Source organism: Anomaloglossus baeobatrachus, chromosome 5 (assembly GCF_048569485.1).
Source record: "Anomaloglossus baeobatrachus isolate aAnoBae1 chromosome 5, aAnoBae1.hap1, whole genome shotgun sequence".
NCBI lineage: Eukaryota > Metazoa > Chordata > Amphibia > Anura > Aromobatidae > Anomaloglossus > Anomaloglossus baeobatrachus.
The window spans coordinates 399,357,983-399,383,801 of record NC_134357.1 but is presented as its reverse complement, the minus strand read 5'-3'; the positions used below and the strand labels follow the sequence as shown (position 1 = coordinate 399,383,801).

Below are 25,819 nucleotides of genomic sequence, written 5' to 3'. Positions count from 1 at the left end.
TCACTTCGTAAGTGACGCACATCCTGCATCGCTTGATATATCGTAGCGTGTGACAGCTATGAACAAGCAGAAATACTCACCTTCTCGTTCATCACTGACACGTCGCTCATTTTCTAAAAATTGCACGTCCTGTTGTTCATCGTTCCCGGGGCAGCACACGTCACTCCATGTGACACCCCGGGAACGATGAACACAGCTTACCTGCGTCCCACCGGCAATGCTGAAGGAAGAAGGTGGGCGGGATGTTTACGTCCCGCTCATCTCCGCCCCTCCGCTTCTATTGGCCGGGCACTGTGTGACATCGCTGTGATGCCGAACGCCCCTCCCCCTTCAGGAAGTGGATGTTCGCCGCCCACAGCGACGTCGCTCAGCAGGTAAGTACGTGTGACGGGGTTTAATGACTTTTTGCGCCACGAGCAACTAATTGCCCGTGACGCACAAACGACAGGGGCGGGTACGATCGCTCGTGAAATCGCACGATAGATCGTATCATGTGACGCCCACATTAGTGACAAAATGTAGTATTGGTGGAGGAACGTTGAACTAGATGGACCTAGGTCTTTTTTCAACCTATGTAACTATGTAACCACACCCTTCTAATTCCCCCTCCTGTCTGCTAGTCACTGCCAGAGATAGTTCTGTATTCCTGGTTGCCATTCTGTTTTCTTTTGTGATTCCTGTGTTTTGACTTTTGCCCATTCTCTAACTACCCTCCTACTTACCAGTTTTGTACCTCGCTGCCCGATCTGGATTTGACCTCTGCCTGGTTTTCTGATTACATCCTTGCCTGCTTGATTTTGTCCCTGTTCTGCATTTCCTGGTTTGACCCTGCTTGACCACTACACTCATTGGACTGCAGCCTACCACAGGTAGTGATCTCCAGGACCCTGTATAATTCCATATTCCTGTATAGGGGTTAAAGGGTTTCAGGGTTCTCGGGGTCCTGCTTTGTCAGCGGCTTTCCTCTAACCTGTCTGTTGCAGCCAGTCTGAGTCTGTGGTTTTAGGTAGGTGTTATACACACACACTGAGCTCTGGCTTCTGTGTCTCCCCCCCATCACACACAGGTGCAATCAACAGGAAGTGAGCGGCAGCATAGCTCTCACTTCCTGTTGATTAACTCTTCTGGTCCGAAGACAGGGAGACAGAAGATGACGTTGATTGGACGCAGGGTTTGCATGGTGTCACAACCCCATGTAAACCCCGACATTGCGAGCCACAGCATTACTAAAACGGCGCTGGTACGAGAGGTGAGTATAAGCTTTATTATTTACCTGAGGGTAACATGTGGAAGCAGAAGGGATTGTCCTTGTAGAGGACAACCCCTTTAAGTCTGATGAAGGTCTTAATATTAAATAATATAAAACGCAATTCATACTGGATTGTAGTTCAAATTCAACTATGTTTTCTAAATGTTTTTTAAATTATGGAATGGCTGTCAGATGCCCCACCACCTCTCCATGAAATCTCTATAGAGTTGCCGGAAATAGATGAGTGAACTAATTAGTAGCTCCATAGGGATAAAACTGATCTGAAGTTTGGCATGTGCTACTTCATTCTGGCAGGAATAAAAGTTACCCTTTCTGCCGCCACCCTCATACCTCAACTTATCCACTAGTAAACACTTTTCCTATGGACAGGCTAAAACTTGTATTCACTGGACAACCTCGTTAATGTTTTTTGATTCATATAGAAGATAATGAAGTGTGGGCTAGCAGCTAAACAATTTGACGTAAGAGCAAAAGACAAAGTGACAAGCAGAAAGAGAAACTGACACTTCTAAATGGGCCACAAAAAAGGAGCAAAGCAAGCCAACTCCACCAATAAGACATTGTTGACCTATCCTAATGGTACATCATCAATGTTAAAGCCCAGGACAACCCTTTTGACAATAATATAATTACAATGTGTCCCACTGCAGGAAACTCCAGCTGTAGTTTGTGGGAAAACCTAGCCTTAGATAGTCTCAATATAACAAGTTATCCTCTATCCATAGCATAGGGATGTCTTGTAAATCACTTAGGGTCTGACTGCTGGGACTCACAGGGTTCCCAACAATGGGTCTTTGCAGCCACATCTTGAATTAAGTGGAGTTTCGCATACTGGAAGTCCAATCATTGTCTATTGGACTTCCGAAGAAAGCTGTTTGCAGCACTAACGCCTTCTCCAGCAGTCCCATAGACAATGAATGCAGCAGCACCACCACAGGGAAAATAAACATTACTGAGTGTCCATTCGAATCAAAACGTTGTACATGTAATGCAGAATAGGACAGGTCATCCAGAGCGAGAGAATCCTTGGAGCTGCTCTTCACTCTTGTCAAGGGCTGAGGACTTTAATGGGTGATCCACCTCAATTTACAAATCATGGATATAAAAAGCCTTAGCGAAACTCACGTCAGGTTCTGACAGCAGGTGATCTGTCTCCTTACAGTCATGGGTAAGCACAGGCTATATGTACATTACTAACTATACCCATTTTTATGCTGTTTGTTTTTCACCTTGATGAAATTTTGAATGTAATTCATTTAACATAGGGGAGACACCCATCAGTCTTCTTGTGTCTTCTACACAGAGACATCATTGTTTTGCATATAAATTAAAAGCATTTCTCCTAAATTGGCACCTTTTAACAAGCAATTATTATTTTAAAATAGTATCAATAAAATATATATATTTTTTTATTTTTGTTTGCTCCATTTTTTCCTTCCTTGAGTATATATCATATTTACCCTTCAGTCACTATTTCTGAGGAGACGTTTCACTTCAGTTATGTTTTGAGCCTATAACATTTACATGTGCTATGTCTTTCTTCTGATTGATTTCTACATAAAAATATTTTTTCTAAAATTGACACCTTTAATACCTGGAACGGGAAGAGTATCCAAAATATCCAAAATATGATCTCCCAAGGTGAACCAGGCCCTGACAAACAAAAGTGTGGGAATATGGTTGGCTCCACCATTACTGACATGATTTACTTCAGAATTGTGACCTTGGTTACGAAAAATTAAAGATGGAAATGATAATTTAGCTTTCAGGCATTGCTAACTGTGTAGGTAATTGATCTCTGACTGTTGGCTGGTTGAGGCATACTGCCTATTCTTTCTGTCATTACATGTCTGGAGTTTACTAATCAGGCAATTATAATAATTTCAATGGCATGACGACGTTGATTCTGAGGTATTATTTTATTTTTTCCCTTAAACAATGTGTAGTCTGGGGAAACTGTGTCAAACTTAAGTTTCTTAGTAATAGAAATTTTCAGTTGGCTTCTGACGCCAGTGGAGTCGTTGAGAAGTCTAGATGAAAGAGACAGCTTTTTGGGTGCATCTCTTGATGAATGACAGTAGGTATGTAAACAACTGGATGAATGGACATGAAGTCGGTGACTTGTCAGGTTTACACGTGTAGTAGACATGAGTTTTTTTATTTGGCACCACTCATGTTGGACTGGCCTCCAAGAAGAAAAAATTCTGACAACCCATGAAAATACCCAGGCATATATCAATGACCATAGGAGTAATTCATATACGACAGTAACTCCAAGGAAAATGGAACAGATGTCATAATAATCATCTTCTGACCTAAGTTGTTCAGAATCAGGAATCCAAAGAGCAAAGCAATCTGCTAGACTGCTCTAATAGGATCATTTAGTTGTCCGGTGAAGAGAAGATTTAACATCTACCACAGGATAGGCGATAACCTGTAGATTGGTGGCAGTCAGATGGTGTCTGCTTTAACCATCAGCCCCATATAGTATTAAAGAGAACCTGTCAGGTGCAATATGCACCCAGAACCAAGAGCAGTTCTGGGTGCATATTGATAATCCCTTCATAGCTGTCCCTGTATACTCTAGCATAGATAAAGAGATCTTTAGAAAATGGATTTCTAAAGATCTTATATCATATGCTAATGAGCGAGGGCACTAGCCCACTGGGTGTTAGTTCCCCTGGCTATTCGCCCCTCATTAGCATGTTAGCATGCCCCTGTGGGCATGCTAACATGCTAATAAATGTGCAGCGTCAGAGTATGATCTCACTCACCTCTCCACCGCCATCGCGTCCGAATCTGGATTTCAGCTCAGTGTGCATGACCCCGGAGTTTCGGTCATGTGCACTATGAAGCCGGGTGTACACATTCTGGCTTCAAACCGAAGTAGTACGCATGACCGAAACTAAGCTGAAATCCAGTGATGGCAGCAGAGAGGTGAGTGAGATCATCCTGTGACGCTGCACATTCATGAGCATGTTAGCACACCCACAGGGACGTACTAACATGCTAATGGAGCCGACTAGCCAGGGGAACTAATGCCCAAGGGACTAGTGCACACGCTCATTAGCATACGATAAAAGATCTTTAGAAATGCTCTTTCAAAAGATCTCTTTATCTGTGCTACTAGATACAGGGACAGTTAGGCAGGGATTATAGCAATATGCATGCAGAACTGCTCTTGGTTCTGGGTGCATATTGCACCTGACAGATTCTCTTTAATGGAAAGGCATCAAGGCATGTGAACCACTCCATTCTAAGGGGGATAAAAGTGCCAATTGGTAGGAGTCCCAACAGTCTCACCACCATTAGTTTATAAATTATTACCTATTTTGTGGATAGTGATTACTTCTCTTCACTTGACAAATCCTTTAATGTATATTTTTGCCAATGTAGATATATGCCTCAATTATCCATGTATCACACTGTGTGATGTATGAACGATTGGGTTTGGGTAGTAAATTATATTTTTGATTTACAACTAGTGTTGTGCGAGCATGCTCGCCACTGTTTGGTACTCGATCGAGGATTGGGGTACTCGTGGAGCTCGGCAGAGTATCACGGGTGCTCAGATGTGTCATCCATGAAACAACACACAGGTTTGCTTCAGTGCATGATATGAGCAGGCACCACAGGGAGTGCCATTCACAGTGCCTGAAAGTTTTTTGATGTAGTGTGTCAAAAGAAAAAAAAATGTCCTCTCTTCCCCCGGAAAATGCTCACTTTATGGCTGACAGCATGTGGACAGAGAGCCAAACTTCCCAGTCATTGACTTCCATTATATTTGTTACTTGAGTTGAGCACTTTCAGAGCATCTGACCTGTTTGAATCGAGGGCCAAGCACCCAAGCATATTAGTCTTCGCCCATCTCTATTCCTAACCTTATTTTGAGATTAAGTTTGGACAAATATTTCTGGAGGGATTCTGCTTGATGAGGAAGTAAAGTCATTATTCTTAGAAACATGGAAGAGGAAGTGAAGGACATCTAAACCAAATAAAGTTCAGTATGGATTATTCAGATATGTTTGAACACAGAATAGACAAATCATTTTTTACTTCAGTTTTTTTTGTTAGTGTTTATGTCATCTGAATTAAAAGGGTTGTCCACTTTTTGTAATCTTTTTTTGTAAGAATGATTCATCAAAAATAAGTGGATCTCAGAATATACATCTGCTGGGGCTTCCAGTGATCTGCTTTAAGGCAGTTAGCCAATTAAACAAAACTGTATATAACTAAGTAAGATAGGAAGGTATACAACTTAAGGCCGCTTTACACGCGACGATTTATCGTGCGATCGCACTCGCCCCCATCCTTTGTGCAACAAGGGCAATTTGTTGCCCATGTCGCACAAAGTCGGTAACCCCCGTCACACGCACTTACCTTCCATACAACCTCGCTGTGGGCGGAGAACATCCTCTTCCTGAAGGGGGAGGGACGTTCAGCGTCACAGCGACGTCACTCAGCGGCCGCCCAATAGAAGCGGAGGGGCAGAGATGAGCGGGACGTAACATCCTGCCCACCTCCTTCCTTCCGCATTGCCGGCGGGACGCAGGTAAGCTTCAGTTCATCGTTCCCGGGGTGTCACACGGAGCGATGTGTGCTGCCCCGGGAACGATGAACAACTGGCGCGCAGAAGGACGTTTGATTTTTTGAAAATGAGCGACGTGTCAACGAGCAACGATAAGGTGAGTATTTTTGCTTGTTCACAGTCGCTCATTTGTGTTACATGCTACGATATGTCCAACGATGCCGGATGTGCGTCACTGATGACGTGATCCTGATGACATATCGTTAGATATATCGTAGCGTGTAACGGGCCCTTTACTAGTATGGCTCTATAATCACAGTTTTCTATGTCAGCATGTCATCAGCGGTGTGTGAAGGGACTGGCTTAAATCAGTTTCTGAGCCAGACTCCTATTATATATTATGGCAAATGCAAGTGATTGGAGCTATGAAGAACTTTGTGATAATATAAAATTGACAGATACCATTTAATCCTATAAAAGTTCTTTAACAAATCATTTACTCGCAAAAATTCCAAAAACAACCTTAACTGTGCTGTGTCTTAATACAAACTACACACAGGCATTTAATAGTTGTGTTATTATTATTTTGTTCTTACAAATGCCACTGCCAAATGCATGGACCCTGTACTTCACAATTTGGAGTTCCTTTAAAAAGGTATTTAAGACCAGTAAATACAGTAGAGATGAGCGAATCTGAACTTTAAAGTTTGGGGCTCGTACTGAACTCAGACTTTAAAAAAGATAAGTGTTCGGAGTTCGGGTGCTGGAAGTATGTAAACCCCTCAATCGATCATCAGGGTGCTTGGATACGCTTGGAGCTCGGCCCATGGGGAGTAAAAACAATGTTTTTAGATGTAGTGTGTACCAAGAAAACACACCACCCTCCTTTCCCTGGAAATGCTCTGTTTATGACTGCCTGTATGTGAGCGGAGAGCTGAACTGCCCAATCAGTGACTTCAATGGGGTTCAGGATCCGGGATAAAGTTCAGGTGAAGTCCAAGTCCCGAACTGAACTCTATCAAAACTCCAGCTAAATCCGGCATACCTGAACTTCCACAGGTCCTCTCATCTCTACCTGTAAATGCACAGCAGGCTACCAGAAATTGCCTTAATCAATATTTTATGAGAAAATGCCCTAAAGGGGTTGCGCAACAATCGCAGCTCATCACTTATCCATAACATGGGTAATAACTAGCTAGTACCCCCACCCCTGGTACTTTCATCGATCACGAAAAGGGAATCCGAGTCAGCTCCAGCTCCATTTACAGTCTATTAGACTGGCAGAGATAAAAAATCATTGCACTCAGCTACTCCATCAGTCCCATATACTTTCATTAGATGTAACGTAGACATTCTTGACCACCACTCCATCAAAAGAGGTTATTCAGCACCCTCGTTTTCATTATTGATGGGGGTCACAGCGACTTATCACCTGCAAAATGGATAGTTGGGATAGTGGAACAATCCCTGTAAGCCTCTGCATAAAATCAGAGAGACACACAGGTAAAGTACAGAACCATATGGCAGCACGACAACTTATCCCTAAAATGACCCTGTGCATGGGTGGGATCCCTGCCTTGGCTTAGTTAGCAGCCAGTATCCTTTACGCATTTACAGCTATATAAATGCCAATTCATTCTCATCCATTAGACATGCTACACAATATCCCCATTAATATGAATGCATACATTTTCTTATATATGGTTCTAAAGGACTCACCCAAATTATCATTGTAGCATTATAATACTACATTGATGAACGAAAGGGCATTGTACCCATGAGCCATTATTTGCTTGTAAGAGCACCATCGGGTAACTTGGTATCGGCTGGGCAGTGCACCACAGTTTTTGAGGTCAGGCTTCATATACAATTACTACTTATTTGAATAGATGTTTTGTGTGAATGCTGTTCGCATGGCAGCTCTGAATGGGTCCCACCCTTGATCTCTCTGCTAATATTACACATGGATGGATTAACACATTTACATAGCAAGTTATTGCTGGAACTTCAAACATGGAGCCCACGCCTTGTCAGTGACACAAACTAGCAAAACACCAAGTTACTCTTCTAGTAAATGCTGCTGACACCTTAGAGTCATAGTGGTTATGTACTTATGTTACTTGGTTGGGATTTAAAGTGACAGAGCAGGAAATGTTGCTACGAGCATTAAAAACACATCTTTTCTAATTTCAGTGTAACCCTATACATAAGTGAGATATTCAGGGAAAAGAAGTAGAGGACCATACTGGGGTCTCCTTCTCAATTTCATTACTGACCTCCTAATTTAAGCTAGGCATAGTGCCCTTTGAAGGACTCGGACTGTTTTAGTGAATTCTTCTTTAAATCATTGCTGGTATGGCTCATTGATGTCTGCAGGATAGGACGCACTTCCATAAGTCAGAGGTGCTACCTTTGTCTGGCATATTGACATTTTAGATGGTGGTTTTACAACTTGTGACTCCTCTGGAGGGAATGGAACAAACATATGCTACATTTATTCCTAATGTGAGGTTGGCTCATTATGTGATATACTTTCTCATCACAGTAAATGGGAGATCTGAATGATAGATTTAGACGTCTCTAGATCTCCAAGTTAGAAGATGAAAAGAGCACCACACCCTTAGGATTGGAGTGGCCACTTTGCTCTAGAGGCCAGGGAACAGACCTCCTCCTATTATATAGTAAAGAATACTAAACCCATTACTGATATAGTACAGACTGAGCAAAATGTGTTGACTTGCAGTTCTTAGAGTGAGTGCCTAATGTATTGCTCATACTTATATGTTGATCCTGGAGTTCTCAGATATAGAGATACATGATTATGGTGGCAGTAGTCTCTATACTTCCTGTCCATAGTGTTTAAGGTGAAGGTAGACTTAAGTCCATCGAGCTCAACCCATGATCTAACCCAACATGTTGATCCAAAGAAAGGCAAAAAAAAAAACCCATGGGGCAGATAGTAAGAGTTAAGGGAAAAGTCACATCAAGAGAAAAAATTCCTTCCCGACTCTACATACGGCAATCAGACTAGTTCCCTGGATCAACGCCCAATCACAGAATCTAGTGCACATAATCAGTAATATCATATTTTTCAAGAAAGGCATCCAGGCTTCTCTTAAATTTTAGTAGTGAATCTACCGTTACAACATTATGTGGCAGAGAGTTCCATAGTCTCACTGCTCTTACAGTAAAGAATTTGTGTCTGGGATTATGATAAAACTTCCCTTCCTCTAACCGTAGTGGATGTCCCTTTGTCCTCTTTGCAGACCTAGGTGTAAAAAGATGATTAGAGAGAGTTCTATACTGTTCCCGCATATATTTGTAAATTTTTCGTTTTCCAAATATATTTCATTCTTGGTATTGCATTCCACCCATTCATTTAATAACCTTGGTTGCTCTTCTCTGCACCTGCTCTAGTTCAGAATACCCAGTATTCTAAGTGTGGTCGCACTAGTGACTTGTATAGGGGTAAAACTATGTTCTTATCATGGGCATCTATGTCTTTTTTTAAAGGGGTTGACAACAACTTTGACATTGATGGCTTATCCTAAGGGGCCCTTTGCACACTACGACATCGCAGGTGCGATGTCGGTGGGGTCAAATCGAAAGTGACACACTTCTGGCGTCGCTCTCGACATCATAGTGTGTAAATCGTTTTAACTACGATTTACGAGCGCAAAAGCGTCGGTGTCGTATGATCGGTGTAGTGTCAGTCATTTTCATTATTATGGCTGCTGCGATGGTATGATGTTGTTCCTTGTTCCTGCGGCAGCACACATCGCTGTGTATGAAGCTGCAGGAGCGAGGAACATCTCCTACCTGCGTCCCGTCTGCAATGCGGAAGGAAAGAGGTGGGCGGGATGTTTACGTCCCACTCATCTCCGCCCCTCCGCTTCTATTGGCTGCCTGCCGTGTGATGTCGCTGTGGCGCCACATGACCGCCCCTTAGGAAGGAGGCGGGTCGCCGGCCATAGCGACGTCGCAGAGCAGGTAAGTGCATGTGAAGCTGCAGTTGCGATAATATTCACTACGGCTGCTATCACAAGATATCGCAGCTGCGACGGGGGCGGGGACTATCACGCTCGGCATCGCAGCATCGGCTTGCGATGTCGTAGTGTGCAAAGGGCTCCTTAGTATTGGTTATCAATGTCAGATAATAATAATAATAATAATATCGATATAATAAGATCGGCTAAGGTCAGACACGCCTGCCTTCTGATAGCAGCCGCAGCCGGGTACTTCACATCCGCCTCCCATTCTAATCAATAGGAGGCAGATGTACAGTACCTAGCCGTTGCCGCTATCAGAAGACGAATCAGCTCCAGAATTCAGCATTTCTGGCTGCCTGCTATCGCCACTGGGACCAAGAACAGCTGATCGGTAGGGGTGCGGTGTGTCGGACCTCAGCTGATCAGACACTGATGACCTATCCTAAGGATAAGCCATCAATGTCAAAGTAGTGGACAACCTCTTTTATGTATCCCATTATTTTATTAGCCTTGGCAGTAGCGGCTCATCACTTGTCAGTAAAGTTGAGTTTGCCATCCACCCATACATCCAAGTCTTTTTCAGTCACAGTTTTACCCAGTGTTTTACAATTAAGCACATAGTTATACACTTTATTTCCTCTGCCTAAGTGCATGACCTTACATTTATCCACATTAAACTTCAATTGCAATTTCTTAGCCCAAGCCTTCAGCTTACACAAATCCCTCTGCAATATTAAATTATCCTCCTCTGTATTAATTACCTTGCATAGTTTAGTGTCATCTGCAAATATTAAAATTCTACTCTCAATGTCCCCAACAAGATCATTAATAAATATGTTATAAAAGAGGGCCCATTACTGACCCTTGTGGTACCCACTGTTAATTGTTACCCAGTGAGAGTGTGTTCTTTTAACACCCACCCTTTGTTTCCTATTACTGAGCCTGTTCTTAACCCAGTTCTACATATTTTCCCCTATTACCATTAATCTAATTTTATGTATCAACTTTTTGTGTGGCACTGTTTCAAACATCTTTGAAAAATCCATATAGAAAACCAAAAAATTCAAAAAAATTCCACTGCATTTCCCTGGTCCAGACTATTTAGCTTCTCAAAAAAAAATAGCTACTACTAAACAACTAAAGATAGCATTTAACTGCTCAATAAAACTGAGATACAGTTAACCTGCTCTAATGCCAGGTTTACGCCAGCTGATCCGCAGTATTAAACAACTTATTGACTACATGTTTGCCAATTGGCAGTCTTTTAATAGATTCTTTAGAAAGGCCAACTGCACTTATAATGATTTTTTTTTTTTTTTTTTTTTTTTAAGTAAGCCAAAACATCATTTCACCCCATGACTGACTGTTTTGCTCTTTCATCAGGTAGGGGGAAGCCTAGTTTTCAATGCATGATATCGGGAAGAGACGGCTCCTAGGAATAAATAAAAGGAGTTTCAATAGCAACTCACCATCTGGCTTCCATAAGAAATCCTGCACGGCTTAAGTGTGTATAAAATAATTTCAAAAAGCAACGTAATCCACCATCAGGGTAAAAAATGTCTTTCTTTATTTCCAATGTAGCGTAAAATCCAAAGTACAAATATCCAGATAAAGTGACAAGTGAAGCTTTATTTGTCACTTTATCTGGATATTTACACTTAGGATTTCACTGTGCATTGGAAACAGAATAAGAAAGTTTTTATTCCGATGCTGGACTACCATGTTTTTTGGAATTGTTCCTAGGAATGCCTGTTCCACCTAATTATGTAATGTACATTCATCTTAAGGGGTCAGCTAAGAAAAAGTAAAGTTTATTTATATTTAAAGCATTAAGACCTCCCTCATATGCTAATAATACCACCACAGTATAGATTTTATGTGATGTCCACCACCTCAACAACGTGTGGTTCCACAGGATTGAACATACACCACCATAAAACCATAGAAAGATGTATGTTTGGTTTAGTAGACTATGTATGGCAACTTGCAAGGTGATTCATAATTAAACTTCACGGAAATATAATGGTCTTGTTTGATTTTATCCACAGCTTATCAATGGACATTTAAATGGCGCCAAGTTAACACTACAGATGGAAAATGCAAAACTGGCCTCCGATGACTTCAAACGCAAGTGAGTGAATAGATTCTGTATGTGGTTATTGGGCCATCATATTTATGTTCGGAATAACATATCATGTATATACAGTACATTTTTCTACCATTAAACAGTATTGATTCTCTTTCAACATCTTGAGACTGAGATGAATCCCAAATTATAGTTGCTACTTAACCTACTCTATAAGACACAGTACGTAAGAGCAAATAATTACCTCCAAAGTCATCTCCAAATAGAGTGTCTTCTACGGGTCCTTTGGAGATCTGTATTGTCAGAACTTCGGCCAACTGAAAGATACTTTTCTAAATATATGGCGTTTTGCAACCATGGTCTACTCTCTAGTGTTGATTTTGCAATATCCATAATCTCACACCTCAGACATAAGATATCTAGATCTGAAAATGTTGTATAGACTCATATCTACAGAATCGTTTTATATCTGAAAACAGAGAGACTCTTATAATGCAAAGCTTGATAAAGATGAGCAAACACAAGACAACTGGTAGAGCAAGGTCACACCCTTATAATATCCAGTCCACTTCAAGTCTTAATTAGTGGTAATAATCCACATGTTGTAATAATACAAGTCTTTTCAAGCTGTTTTCTAGTAAACACATAATCACCACAGTGCCATCTGGTCACAGTACTTTTCAACAGGTATTGTAAATGTACTGTATATACTGCAGTATTATACACACCTGTCTTGTTCATATTAGCAACACATTGCAAAAATAGCTGTAGAAATAGTTGTATGGAGAAAATAATGTTTCATTCTAGTTAATGTTTTGAGAGCACGTTGAAATCACATGATTGTAAACAGAACTAATCTCCCTGAGTCCTGTGGGTGAAACTTCATCATACCCTCTTATTTTTGTGTCATTGTCTATTTCAATTGTTTTTTTCAGTATCTTCACAACTAATTGTATATGTGGGTACCTGTAGTCAAATCTATGTGTGTGTATGTCCACTAAAGGAATCCGCACCTTCCCATTTACAATTTTGTACAGCCATCTCATTTGACTCAGGGAACATCATAGACTATGTTTTGAGGGTAAAAGTTAACCCCACACTTACAGTTATTTGTCAAAAAAACACACTTACTTACTGTTTGGATGTGTGAGGTAATATATTGGCTGTTTTGACAGTTAAGGGGGCTTTACACGCTATGATATTGTTAATGTTTTATCGTCGGGGTCACGTTGTTAGTGACGCACATCCGGCATCATTAACGATATCGCAGCGTGTGATACTTACCAGCAACCTTAAGCGACCTCAAAAATGGTGAAAATTGTTCACCATGGAGAGGTCGTCCCAAAACCAAAAATTGGTAATCGTTGATTATCGATGTTGTTCGTCGTTCCTGCGGCAGCACATCGCTGTGTGTGACACCGCAGGAGCGAGGAACGTCTCCTTACCTGCCGCCGGCCGCAATGCGGAAGGAAGGAGGTGGTCGGGATGTTACGTCCCGCTCATCTCCGCCCCTCCGCTTTGATTGGCCGGCCGCTTAGTGACGTCGCGGTGACGTCGCTGTGACGCCGAACGCACCACCCCCTAGAGGGAGGGATTGTTCGGCAGTCACAGCGACGCCGCTGACCAGGTAAGTGCGTGTGACGCTGCCGTAGCGATAATGTTCGCTGCGGCAGCGATCACACGAAATCGCATGCACGACAGGGGCGGGTGCTTTTGCGTATGATATTGCTAGCAATTGCTAGCAATATCGTAGCATGTAAAGCCCGCTTTAGCCTGGATATTTATCAGGTGGACTATAGCAACCAATCACAGCTCTGCTTCTATTTTGCTACTGGTCATTAATAGGAGCTCTGATTGGTTGCTATAGACAACAAAGGACATTCTTAGTATAAGACAGCTTATGTGTCAGTTAATATGATTTTGGTGGTGAAAGGGGAGTGAGAGAGTGTGGAGAGAGTGAGATGGAGAGAGTAGAGTGTAAATGTGGGAGAGAGGGAATGTGGGAGAGTGAGAGAAAGTGAGAAAGTGGGAGAGAGGGTAAGTGGGAGAAAGACAGAGTGAGAGAGTGGGAGAGTTAGAGAATGGAGAGAAAGTGGGGGAGTAGGAGAAAGACAGAGTGGGAGAGTGAGATAGTGGGAGAGTGGGAAAGAGTGAGACAGTTGGAGAGTGAGAGTGGGAGAGAGTGAGAGTGGGATAGTGAGAGTGTAAGAGAGTGACAGAGTAGGAAAGTGTGAGAGTGAGCGAGTGCCAGAGTGAAAGTGGGGGTGTGAGAGAGTGGGAAAGTGGGAGAGATGGAGAAAGACAGAGCGAGAGAGAGACTTAATTACTTTCCCAGGCAACGCCAGGTGCTACAGCTAGTATTTTTATAAAATTCAAGGAGTATGGTGCTCTTCAACAATAACCTTAAAAAAATCTCTAATATTTTGATTTGGTAATTTCACTGTATTTCAATTTGTAATTACTTCTCATTGACATATAGAATAATTCTGCTCACATATTAATGTACAGTCATTTATTGTCATTCTACCTCTTTCAAAGGTCATCAGATGCAATGGTCTGTAGATAATTATTCCTGGTAAAGTAGCATAAACTTTACCTTGGAGAACACCTTGTCATTCTGCCAATTCCTACATGCGAAATGTTACACCAAGGTTTCGAATGTGGCATTATACTAATAAATGATCTCACCCTAGGTGTTCTGTAATGCCTAAAATATGCTTCCTAAGAAATATACTAATTGGGTTTGTTGTTATGATAAAGCCGACTAACAAGAACTGATTATTTTCGTTAACTCCTTCTGGACACAGTCATTTTTAATTATATATTTTTTACTTTCATTTTTCATCCAGACTTTCCAAGATCTATAACATTTTTTTAACTTTTCCATCAAATTAGTTTTATCGGGATTTGATTGTTTTTGTGACAAAATAATTTTAAACTCCACCATTTAATTTACCATATAAATAGAGATGGGATAATCCATTCATAGGTTTCCGGTCCTTTGTCCAGGTCAGTAATCTGTGACTACTGGAAGGGAGACCTGCGAATCGTCTTACCCAGGTCTTCTTCTAATCAAGGAGGCTGCCACGATGTCTTGGGTACATCCCACCACAATGGTGACATTGCGCCAGGCCAGCTAATAAAAAGAGGCCTCCTGTCCAACAGTCCCAGTTTACTGACCAAAATCCTGAAAATCAATAATTTCACCCCCTCACGTATACAGTATATCACAATAGTGAATACACCCTCACATTTTTTTTTTAATTAAATTATATCTTTTCATTTGACACTTTGACACAATGTAAAGTAGTCAGTGTACAGCTTGCAGTGTAAATTTGGTGTGCCTTCTAAATAACTAAACACACAGCCATTAATGTCTAAACCGCTAGCAAAAAAAGTGAGTACACCCCAATTAGCCATTTTCTCTCCCCGGTGTCATGTGACTCATTAGTGTTACAAGGTCGCAGGTGTTAGTGGGGAACAGGTGTGGTAAATTTGGTGTTATCGCTCACACACTCTTTCATGCTGGTCATTGGAAGTTTAACATGGCTCCTCATGTCAAAGAATTCTCTCAGGATCTGAAAAAAAAAATGTTACTCTACATAAAGAGGTTCTACGCTATAGGAAGAATTACAACACCCTGAAACTGAGTTGAAGCACGGTGGCCAAGACCCCTTTGGCCGGCGCATGCACAGTGCTATGCTCATGTTATAGTTGAATAATTCAATGAAATGGTGCCTGAGTCAGCATGTGCGTATACAGCAATCTCTGGCGCCATTTTACTGAAGACACTGTGTGCGAATATCATCTGAACCAAACTGCTGACTGGTCATATTCCCAGAGACAGTGTTTTCAATAAAATGGTGCCAAGCTCGGAGAATGCGCATGCGCTGACTCTGGTGCCATTTTATTGAAGACGTCAACTACAACATGAACATAGCGGGTGCTTCTCCTTTATCTATTCCTCCCCTGGCTGCTTTCCTCCCCTTTGTTTAAATTTTGCGGCATGGTTTTTTGAATGTTTGTTTTTTGCGTTTCTTTATAGTTTTTAACTTTTTTATGTATTTTCAGTATATAGAGGGAACTTGAACATGTGATTGCTCGATTGTTGATACAAACCTTCTCCTATTGAGCCTTGTACTAATATAGCTGGCCTTAGGGTCTTTTGTTAGGACCCTGGCTGCCGCAATAATAACCAGTCTGCAACGGCAACCACATTGTGGGGTACTAATAAATAGCAATTGTGGAGTACTAATGGGGTTGCAAAAAAAATATAAGTTTTTGTATCAAAAATAGTGCCATTTTTGTGTACTGGTTGGGTCAGGTTCTGCACTTCAGACTCGAGAGACAGCGCTACAGTAACAGACACAGCTAGTGACAAATAGTGACATAATTCATAGAAATAAGTTGATGCTTCTATTTTTTATAACTCTTTTATCTAGACTTCACACAGGATTTTTTTTATTTTGTGGCTTTAGGTATGACACAGAAAAAGCATTGCACACTGCCTTGGAGGTGGACTTGGAAGGACTTCGTAAGGTGATGGATAATCTCACTATTGTCAGGACAGACCTGGAGATGGAGGTTGAAGGAATGAGAAAGCAGCTGATCTACATGAGGAAAAGCCATGAGGAGGTATTTTCTCCTCCTCCATGTTCTTTTTGTACAGATATGTTGTTATTGTAAGGTGTGGACTCAATAAATAGAGTTTGTGTAAGGCCTCATATAAAAGAGGACAACAGAATATTCTTACCAATAGGATCTATGTCAACCTGAATGGACAAAAGTGAACAAGACAACATGGCTGAATAGAGGACACATGTATGATACTACAGTTGTGTATGATAAGTCTGGTTTCTATCTACTACCAGCAGTGTCACTGTACAGTTTACAATATAATAGGTCAATTATGGTATGTATATAAGACCTCTGGGTCATGTGTACGTGACTCGCCCACCCCAGGGCTATGGGACACCCGGTGCCGGGCTGGACTAGTCCGGTGGTAGTCAGTGGTGGCTGGGCCCGGCTCCGTGGCCCTGGTGGGTGTCAGTAGAATATGTGGCTTGCTTGTTAATGGTTGTGTTCGTGACGCCACCTGTGGTATGCGGCTAATAAGCCGCCGCTGCTGTGTGAGGCCTCCGGGATGATATTATGGCAGCTATGATGGTACTGCTCCCCACAGGTGGAGCAATGCCCGGGGCACAGTTGGTGCTTGTGAAAGTCTATGGTGCTGTGTGACTAACACGGTGCAGGGCCGACAGGCGAGGAAAGAACCAGGCACAAACAACAGTCTCTTTACCTTTTCCTCTTTTACTCTGGGAACAGTCCAGTCCTGGGAGACCGTAACAGGTGGTGATGGGGATCCGGTCGGCCTGGAAGTACTTGGGGTGATCTTTCTGGCCAGCTGAGTATGAGGCCTACTCCTGTACCTTTCTTGGTGATGATAGGACCCTGCTTCTCTGAATCCAGCAATGGCCCTCTTCGCTGCTGGGACCAATGGCACGTCCCTTCCCTCTGTAGGTGGCTGCGCAGGCCCACTCCCTGGTGCTTCTCCGCTGGGGTCCACACCGGGCCCTGATGCTGCAGCTGTACCTTGGATGTGTCTGGGCCAGGGGCTTGCAGCTCCCCTGCCCTTCGGATTCGGCTACCAGGGACGGATTTTATACCCTGGCAACCACAGACTCCGATGTCCGAGTCTCTCTGCTGCCTCTCAGCTACTCCTGCTTCTCTGGGCCAAACTGCTCCAGCTCTAGGCCCCAGATTCACAGGACAGCTCACTCTGTGTCTGTTCACTTCTGCTGCTCCCTACAGACTAACTAACTCCTCCCCCAGGTCAGGCTTAAGGAAGCTCCCTGAAACTTCAGGTTCAGAGCTCCCCCTACTGGCCTGAGGGAGAAACTGCGGTGGATGTTAACTTACTGGCCAGTAGATTTCCCCATTACCTCCAGGCTCAGCATTAACCCTCAGGAGGGCAATGCCGTTGTGGCGACCAGGTCCTAGGGCGCCACACTCCCCCTTAGTTAAATTCAGTACTCCCGGACTGTAGAAACAAAACATAACATGTCATACATTTCATCCCAATATGGGAGGCACATTCTCTTTAACGTTACAATCTTAAACATTTCTATAAGAGTCCAGTGTGGCTCCCTGCCGGGTGTCCATTACACTGCTCCATGGGGGACCCGCCGCGATCAAACCCCCAACGTAGGCTCTGGGCGTGCGTCAGAGCATTGATGACCCCACTCTATGCACGCCGGACGGGTTTTTCTTCAGGGGTGTTTGAGCACACTGGTGCTAACTATGAACAATTTAGGTGTTGGCCACCCATAGTCCAGTGGCCCAATTGTCCATTTTCGCAATCAAAGAAAAAGAAAACATTTTGTGCACAACATGACAGACATTTTGCATAACTATTTACACTCTAATAAGTACTCTTTACTTTATACAGTAGACTCCCTATACCTTAGAGGGGGTTGTCCCCGAGTGCTGCGCTGGGACCTACGTAGCTCTGGTGTTTGCCCCTGACTACGTGGTACGTCTTCTATCTCAGCACTACAGGTGGGCCTAACCCCAATAGGTAAGCGTGATGGTTGCCTTTGTGGTCCAGGAGTCGCCAAGGGTATGACAGGTTCACCACTGACAGGGGGTTGATCCTCCTGTTCCACTGCTGGCGTGTCATCTCGTGCTGGAGCGGACGATTCTTTAGGTGGATCCGGAACCTTTTCTGTTTCTGGCTCGACCAACTGCGGAAACGCCAAAACTGGTACCACTATGGCATTGTTGATTCGGGTCCAAGTTTTGGGGAACTTCCCAAGGATGGTTTGAATCATCTCCCCTTCTTTCTCTTGACTTTGGGGACTTCCTTGTACTCCTTCCATTTCTCTTTGGATTCGGCACCGTTCAGGGCACGCTTTCAGGCGGTCTCGGGAAATTGCTTGACAGGTCTTGCCTTCATCTTTGCTTATGAGGCATACCTTACTATTGTCAAAGTTGGAGGGGATAATGGTGTAGGGCTCGTTTTCCCACTGATCATCCAACTTATGCGTCTTCCGCTTCTTCTTGAGGACTTGTTCTCCAGGTGCTAAGGGAGTTGCTGGGGCTGTTTGATTGTAATGCTGTTCTTGTCTCGTTCTTGCTTGAGACAGGCTCCTTTCCACGCACTCCTGGACCTTACGGTACCGCTGCTGCCGTTCTGCATCCCAATCCTCTATTTCTTGAACCGCCTCAGGCGACACAGTCCCCATCTCAAAGTCTACAGGCAACTTGCCTGGTCTGGCTCGCATCAGGTAAGCGGGGCTGCAGTTGGTCGAATTCACTGGGATGTGGTTGTACAAGTCTACCAGATCTGGCAACTTTTCTGGCCATTGGTTCCTCTCTTCCAGCGGTAGGGTCTTCAGCATATCAATAACCACATGGTTCATTTTCTCGCACAGTCCATTGGTCTGGGGGTGGTACGGTGTGGTTCGAATTTTCTTACAACCGTACATGTTACAGAACTCTTGGAACACTTCAGCCTCGAATGCAGGACCCTGATCCGTCAGTACCCTTTCCGGATAGCCGTGCGGTCGACAAAACGATGCCTGGAACGCTCTAGCTGCCGTCCTGGCTGTCTGGTCCTTCACAGGCACTACTACCAGGAAACGAGAGTAATGGTCCACAATGGTGAGGGCGTACACATAGCCTGACCGGCTTGGTGTTAACTTCACGTGGTCCAGGGCCACCAACTCCAGGGGCTGCTTCGTGACAATTGGCTGTAGGGGAGACCTTTGGCTGGCATCATCCTTCCGCCTCAAGTTACACGGGCCACAGTCTCGGCACCATTTCTCGATCATCTTTCTCATGTGCACCCAGTAGAACCGATCACGGAGTAAGGCCTCCAACTTCTTCCACCCGAAGTGCCCGGCGTTATCATGATACGCTGCTAGGACCATTGGAGCATCCCTCTGCGGAACCACTATCTGCCAGACAAGTTCATTTGTTCGATAGTTGACATATCTCTTGCAGAGCTTGCCCTGGTAGGTGAACAGTCGTCCCCTCTCCTTCCACAGCTGCTGGGCTTCCTCTGGAGCGTCTGGGCCAAGATGGGTCTCAGCTTGCGCTAGCTTCTCTTTGACCAATCGCACGGCCGGGTCACCATTCTGTGTTTCTTCCCAATTATGGTGGAGTAATGGATTGACCGAGACCTCGTGCTGGTTTAAGCGCTTCACTCCCACAGCATGCTCACACTGTGAAACACCCTGGTGATGGAAAGCCGGTAACTCTATCTCTTCGAGTTCATCCAGGTCTTCTCCAGGCTCGGGTAAGTGAGGCATTCTGGACAGCGCATCAGCATTGTTATTCTTCTTGCCAGCCCGATACTTGATGGTAAAGTCAAAGTTAGACAGCCGGGCCATCCATCGCTGTTCCATCGCACCTAACTTGGCTGTTGCCAGGTGTGTCAACGGATTGTTGTCCGTGAAGATGGTAAACTTGGCCGATGCCAGATAGTGCTTGAAGCGTTCAGTCACTGCCCACACAATAGCGAGGAACTCCAGCTTGAAGGAACTGTAGTTTTCTGGATTCCTTTCCGTGGGCCGAAGCTTCCTACTGGCGTACGCTATTACCCTCTCTCTGCCTCCCTGTACCTGGGACAGAACTGCTCCCAGTCCCACGTTGCTGGCGTCTGTGTACAGTATAAACGGTTGGCTGTAGTCAGGGTAGGCCAGAATTTCTTCTCCCGTGAGAGCCCCTTTCAGCCGGACAAAGGATGTTTCCAGTTGGCTGCCCCATTCAAATGGAGGGCTCTGCTTCTTAGCCTGCTTCGGCTGGCCCACCAGGAGATCTTGAAGGGGCGCTGCTATCTTGGTGAACCCATCAATGAACCTTCGGTAGTAGCCCACCAGTCCAAGGAACTGCCGCACCTCCTTCACCGTGGTGGGTCTTGGCCAGTCCTTAATTACCGTGACTTTCTCCGGATCAGGTGCCACGCCTTCTGCGCTGACCACATGACCCAGGTACTGTACCTTTGGCTTCAAGAGGTGACATTTGGACGGCTTGATCTTCAGGCCATATTTCGACAAGGACTCAAACACTTCTGCTAAGTGCTTCAGGTGGTCCTCATAAGTCTTGGAGTAGACTATTACGTCATCCAGGTACAGCAGCACGGTTTCGAAGTTGTGGTGGCCCAAGCAGCACTCCATCAACCTTTGGAATGTCCCTGGGGCGTTGCAGAGCCCGAATGGCATACAATTGAACTCACAGAGACCCATTGGTGTCGTGAATGCAGTCTTCTCCTTGTCCGCCTCTGCCACGGGAACCTGCCAATACCCACTGGTGAGATCCAAGGTGGAGAAATAGTTAGCTGACTTTAAGGCTGTTAGTGACTCCTCTATTCTGGGTAGTGGATAGGCATCTTTATGTGTAATGCGGTTAATTTGCCTGTAATCTACACACATTCTCATTGTACCATCTTTTTTCTTTACGAGCACTAGTGGAGCTGCCCAGGGGCTACAACTATCTCTGATAACCCCAGCCTCCTTCATTTCCCGTAACATTTCCTTGGCACACTGATACTGTGCGGGGGGTACAGGGCGGTATCTTTCTTTAATGGGATGATGATCACCCGTGGGGATTTGATGTTGAACCCCTTTCACCTGCCCAAAATCTAGGGGGTGTTTGCTGAAGACCCGCTCGTACTCCTGTACCACCCGGTAAACCCCATGCTTTTGGTGTGAGGGGGTGGAGTCGGTGCCCACATGTAATTTTTGGCACCAGTCTTCCGGCTGCCCCTTGGAGCCATTGTCTTCCGCCTGGTCGGACGGGATCAAGGGTTCCACTGCTTTAATGGTATTGTTGCTGACAGTGTACAATTTTGCCACAGTGGCATACCGGGGCAATTTGCCCTCCTCCTCCACACAATTCAGGACACGGACGGGCACTCTCCCCTTGCGGACGTCTGCTACCCCTCTGGCTATCAGGACTCCAGGCCTACTGTCTGAATACATTGGTTCTACCAAGGCATGGTAATCCTGACCCTTGAGGCCTATTGCTGCCCGACACCATATCAACATTTCACTTCTTGGGGGTATTACAATGGGGAGGGGGTCACTTACCCTCACACTGCCAATTTCTCCTCCGGCCAGCTCTACCTGCTGCCTCCTCATCAGGGCTCTGATCTCCCTCTGTAGGGCACGCTGCTGCCCGGAGCTGGCAGTTTCAGACGCCTGCTGTAACAAAATTATCACTTCGGCAATACAATTTTCTATCACATTTGTACCAATGGTTAGCAGTGGGTCAGATTCTTTGCGATCAATATCTACAATTATCATCCCCTGACATGGCAATTCCACCCGCCCCACTTTAATGGTTACTTCTTTGTACCCAAGCTGAGGTAAGGGCTGACCATTACTGGCCACAATTGTTAAATCATCATCTGGGCCATGGTCAATGTCTGAATCGGCCCAATATCTTTTGTACAGTTTGTGGGGGATGGTTGTTACCTGGGACCCCGTATCCAGGAGGGCATTCAAAGGGATTCCATCCAGCACAATAGGAAGGACCGGTCGTCCTCCCACATACTTGCTGCGGCTGGGGGTTGAGCCGGGCTTCCTTACACCTGGGGGTCGGCTCCTGGCCCCAGGCTCGGCCCATTTAAAGGACAGCGTCGTGCAATGTGGCCCGCCTGGTTGCAGTTGCGGCAGATCGGTTGTCCTGTTGAATCGTACCGGTCTGTGTCTCTGCCTCGGGTCGGCGGAATCCTTCTCTGTCGCATCCATGGGACGTCCTCTGGGCTGGAGGCCAACTCGATTTTCGCAGGCGAGGGGGTCATTTGTAGAGACTGCACGGTCTTGGCAAGGGCAGCCACAGTCTTGGTCAGCTCCTGGACCTGTTGTCTGAGCTCCGCAGTGGGATCCTTATCCAGGGACTGCGCCTCAGCCCCTGCAGTGGCTCGTGTTGCAGGCACCACCCCGGGGTACGTGATAGCAGGAGGCCGGAGGGGTACTGGGTCATTCGGCGTAGATTCTCTCAGTACCCTGATGGCCTGGTCCTTAAACTTGGCAAAGTCCAGAGCAGGGTTCTGCAGGACCAGGATACGCAGCTGGGTCCTGTGGGCATCTGACAGGAGCCCCTCTATGAACTGCTCAGTTAGGAGTTTGTCTTCTTCACGTACACTCTCTGGGTCCACCTGTTTAACTGCTTTCAGGGCCTCTTGCAGGTTTAGGGCATAGTCCCTTATGCTGTCTGTGGCCCGCTGCTTGCACCCAAAGAATCTCATCTTTATCTCTGCTGCGGTGCGAGTGTCAAACGTACTCTTTAGCTTGGCCAGTATCTGGGCTGCTGTCCCTTTATCTGTATCAGGCCATGACTTCGCTTCACGCTGGGCTGCGCCGGCTAGCTGTCCCATTAATATGCCCACCTTCTGGCTCTCAGTCAGCGGATACACCCGGAATAAGCTGTGCAGGCTTTCTCTGAAGTCACTCAAGGTATGGGACTCCCCGGAGTACTGCGGCAGCCATTCTGCTCCCGGGATGTATGGCATTGTGATCGGCATTACTGGCGCTACAGTGGGGGCCGGGGCGACGGCGACTGGGATTGCTTCTGCTGGTGCTGCGGCGTCTCGGGCTATGGCAGCCACCTGCCCTCCCTCCGAGTCGGACATCTTCCTCCCCCTTAGTGAACCTTACCAGGCTCCGTTCACTTTTCAAATTTTCTTCCGGGTCGCGCGGGGTTAACAGCGCTCTGCTCTGATGGCGCGCTCCCTTCGCGCTCTTTGTCAGGCACGCCCCCCTTCTTCCTGCGCTCGGCGAGGCTAATGGCGGCGGTGGTCTGCAGCCAGTACACAATCTTTTAAGCACAATTCCGGCAGGCGCACAGTACCCGGTGGGACCGGGCACGAAATCCTGTTCGTGACGCCAGAAGTTGACTCGCCCACCCCAGGGCTATGGGACACCCGGTGCCGGGCTGGACTAGTCCGGTGGTAGTCAGTGGTGGCTGGGCCCGGCTCCGTGGCCCTGGTGGGTGTCAGTAGAATATGTGGCTTGCTTGTTAATGGTTGTGTTCGTGACGCCACCTGTGGTATGCGGCTAATAAGCCGCCGCTGCTGTGTGAGGCCTCCGGGATGATATTATGGCAGCTATGATGGTACTGCTCCCCACAGGTGGAGCAATGCCCGGGGCACAGTTGGTGCTTGTGAAAGTCTATGGTGCTGTGTGACTAACACGGTGCAGGGCCGACAGGCGAGGAAAGAACCAGGCACAAACAACAGTCTCTTTACCTTTTCCTCTTTTACTCTGGGAACAGTCCAGTCCTGGGAGACCGTAACAGGTGGTGATGGGGATCCGGTCGGCCTGGAAGTACTTGGGGTGATCTTTCTGGCCAGCTGAGTATGAGGCCTACTCCTGTACCTTTCTTGGTGATGATAGGACCCTGCTTCTCTGAATCCAGCAATGGCCCTCTTCGCTGCTGGGACCAATGGCACGTCCCTTCCCTCTGTAGGTGGCTGCGCAGGCCCACTCCCTGGTGCTTCTCCGCTGGGGTCCACACCGGGCCCTGATGCTGCAGCTGTACCTTGGATGTGTCTGGGCCAGGGGCTTGCAGCTCCCCTGCCCTTCGGATTCGGCTACCAGGGACGGATTTTATACCCTGGCAACCACAGACTCCGATGTCCGAGTCTCTCTGCTGCCTCTCAGCTACTCCTGCTTCTCTGGGCCAAACTGCTCCAGCTCTAGGCCCCAGATTCACAGGACAGCTCACTCTGTGTCTGTTCACTTCTGCTGCTCCCTACAGACTAACTAACTCCTCCCCCAGGTCAGGCTTAAGGAAGCTCCCTGAAACTTCAGGTTCAGAGCTCCCCCTACTGGCCTGAGGGAGAAACTGCGGTGGATGTTAACTTACTGGCCAGTAGATTTCCCCATTACCTCCAGGCTCAGCATTAACCCTCAGGAGGGCAATGCCGTTGTGGCGACCAGGTCCTAGGGCGCCACATACGCCCGAGACAAGGGCGAACAAAATGTCAACTGTGAATTGTAATAGAGAATATAAGAATATCTGTCCATCAAGGACATAACAATAGGGCGTGCAGAGGTTGTTATTGCAGCTTGGGCTTGGAGTAAAAGATCCATATAAGAACACAAATCCTTTAAAAGGCATCTGTTACCAAGTTTTTGCCACTTAAGCCCGCTTTACACGCTGCAATGTATCTTACAATGTGTCGGCGGGGTCACGTCATAAGTGACGCACATCCGGCATTGTAAGGTACATTGTAGTGTGTAACTGCTACGTGCGATTGCGAATGAACGGTAAAACGTTCATCGCACGCACGTCGTTCATTCCTCATGAATTGAACGTCAGATTGTTCATCGTACCCGGGGTAGCACACATCGCAGTGTGTGACACCCCGGGAACGATGAACAGATCTTACCTGCGTCCCGCAGCTCCCGCCGACTATGCGGAAGGAAGGAGGTGGGCGGGATGTTTACGTCCCGCTCATCTCCGCCCCTCCGCTTCTATTGGCCAGCTGCCGCATGACATCGATGTGACACCGAACGTCCCTCCCACTCCAGGAAGTGGACGTTCATAGATCCTGATTCTAGCAATGTGTCACTTGTTGGGCTGAAAAAAAAAAATCATTGTGTTATCATCAGGAGATTATCACTAGTGGACTAGTAAACCTGCTGGCATGTAGTCTGCCATATTCATGAACTCTGCATAACTCCGCCTCCCCCACTGATGTGTAGCTTTCTGCCTATGCACAGTGTACACAGAAAGCTGTCAATCAGTGGTGAGGGCAGTGTAAGAGTATATGCGCACGTTGCGTTCTGGCGTGACAAATAAAACGCAGTGTTTTGTCACTGCATGTGCATTTCAAAGCACAGCCAAAACACTGCGTTTTGAATGCATTTTGAATGCAGAATTGATGCGTTCTGGATGCCTGTTCTCCCATAGACAGAGAGGGAAAAGCATCCAAA

General features: G+C 45.7%; 1 protein-coding gene across 1 annotated transcript in view; it reads left to right on the top strand.

Moving 5' to 3' along the window:
- Nucleotides 1-25,819, top strand: part of LOC142311617 (keratin, type I cytoskeletal 19-like) — a 59,370-nt gene that overhangs the window by 11,152 nt on the left and 22,399 nt on the right. The window contains exons 2-3 of the mRNA XM_075350180.1: nt 11,836-11,918; nt 16,352-16,508. Coding sequence (XP_075206295.1) covers nt 11,836-11,918; nt 16,352-16,508 — 240 coding nt within the window. The remainder of the gene's footprint in view (nt 1-11,835; nt 11,919-16,351; nt 16,509-25,819) is intronic.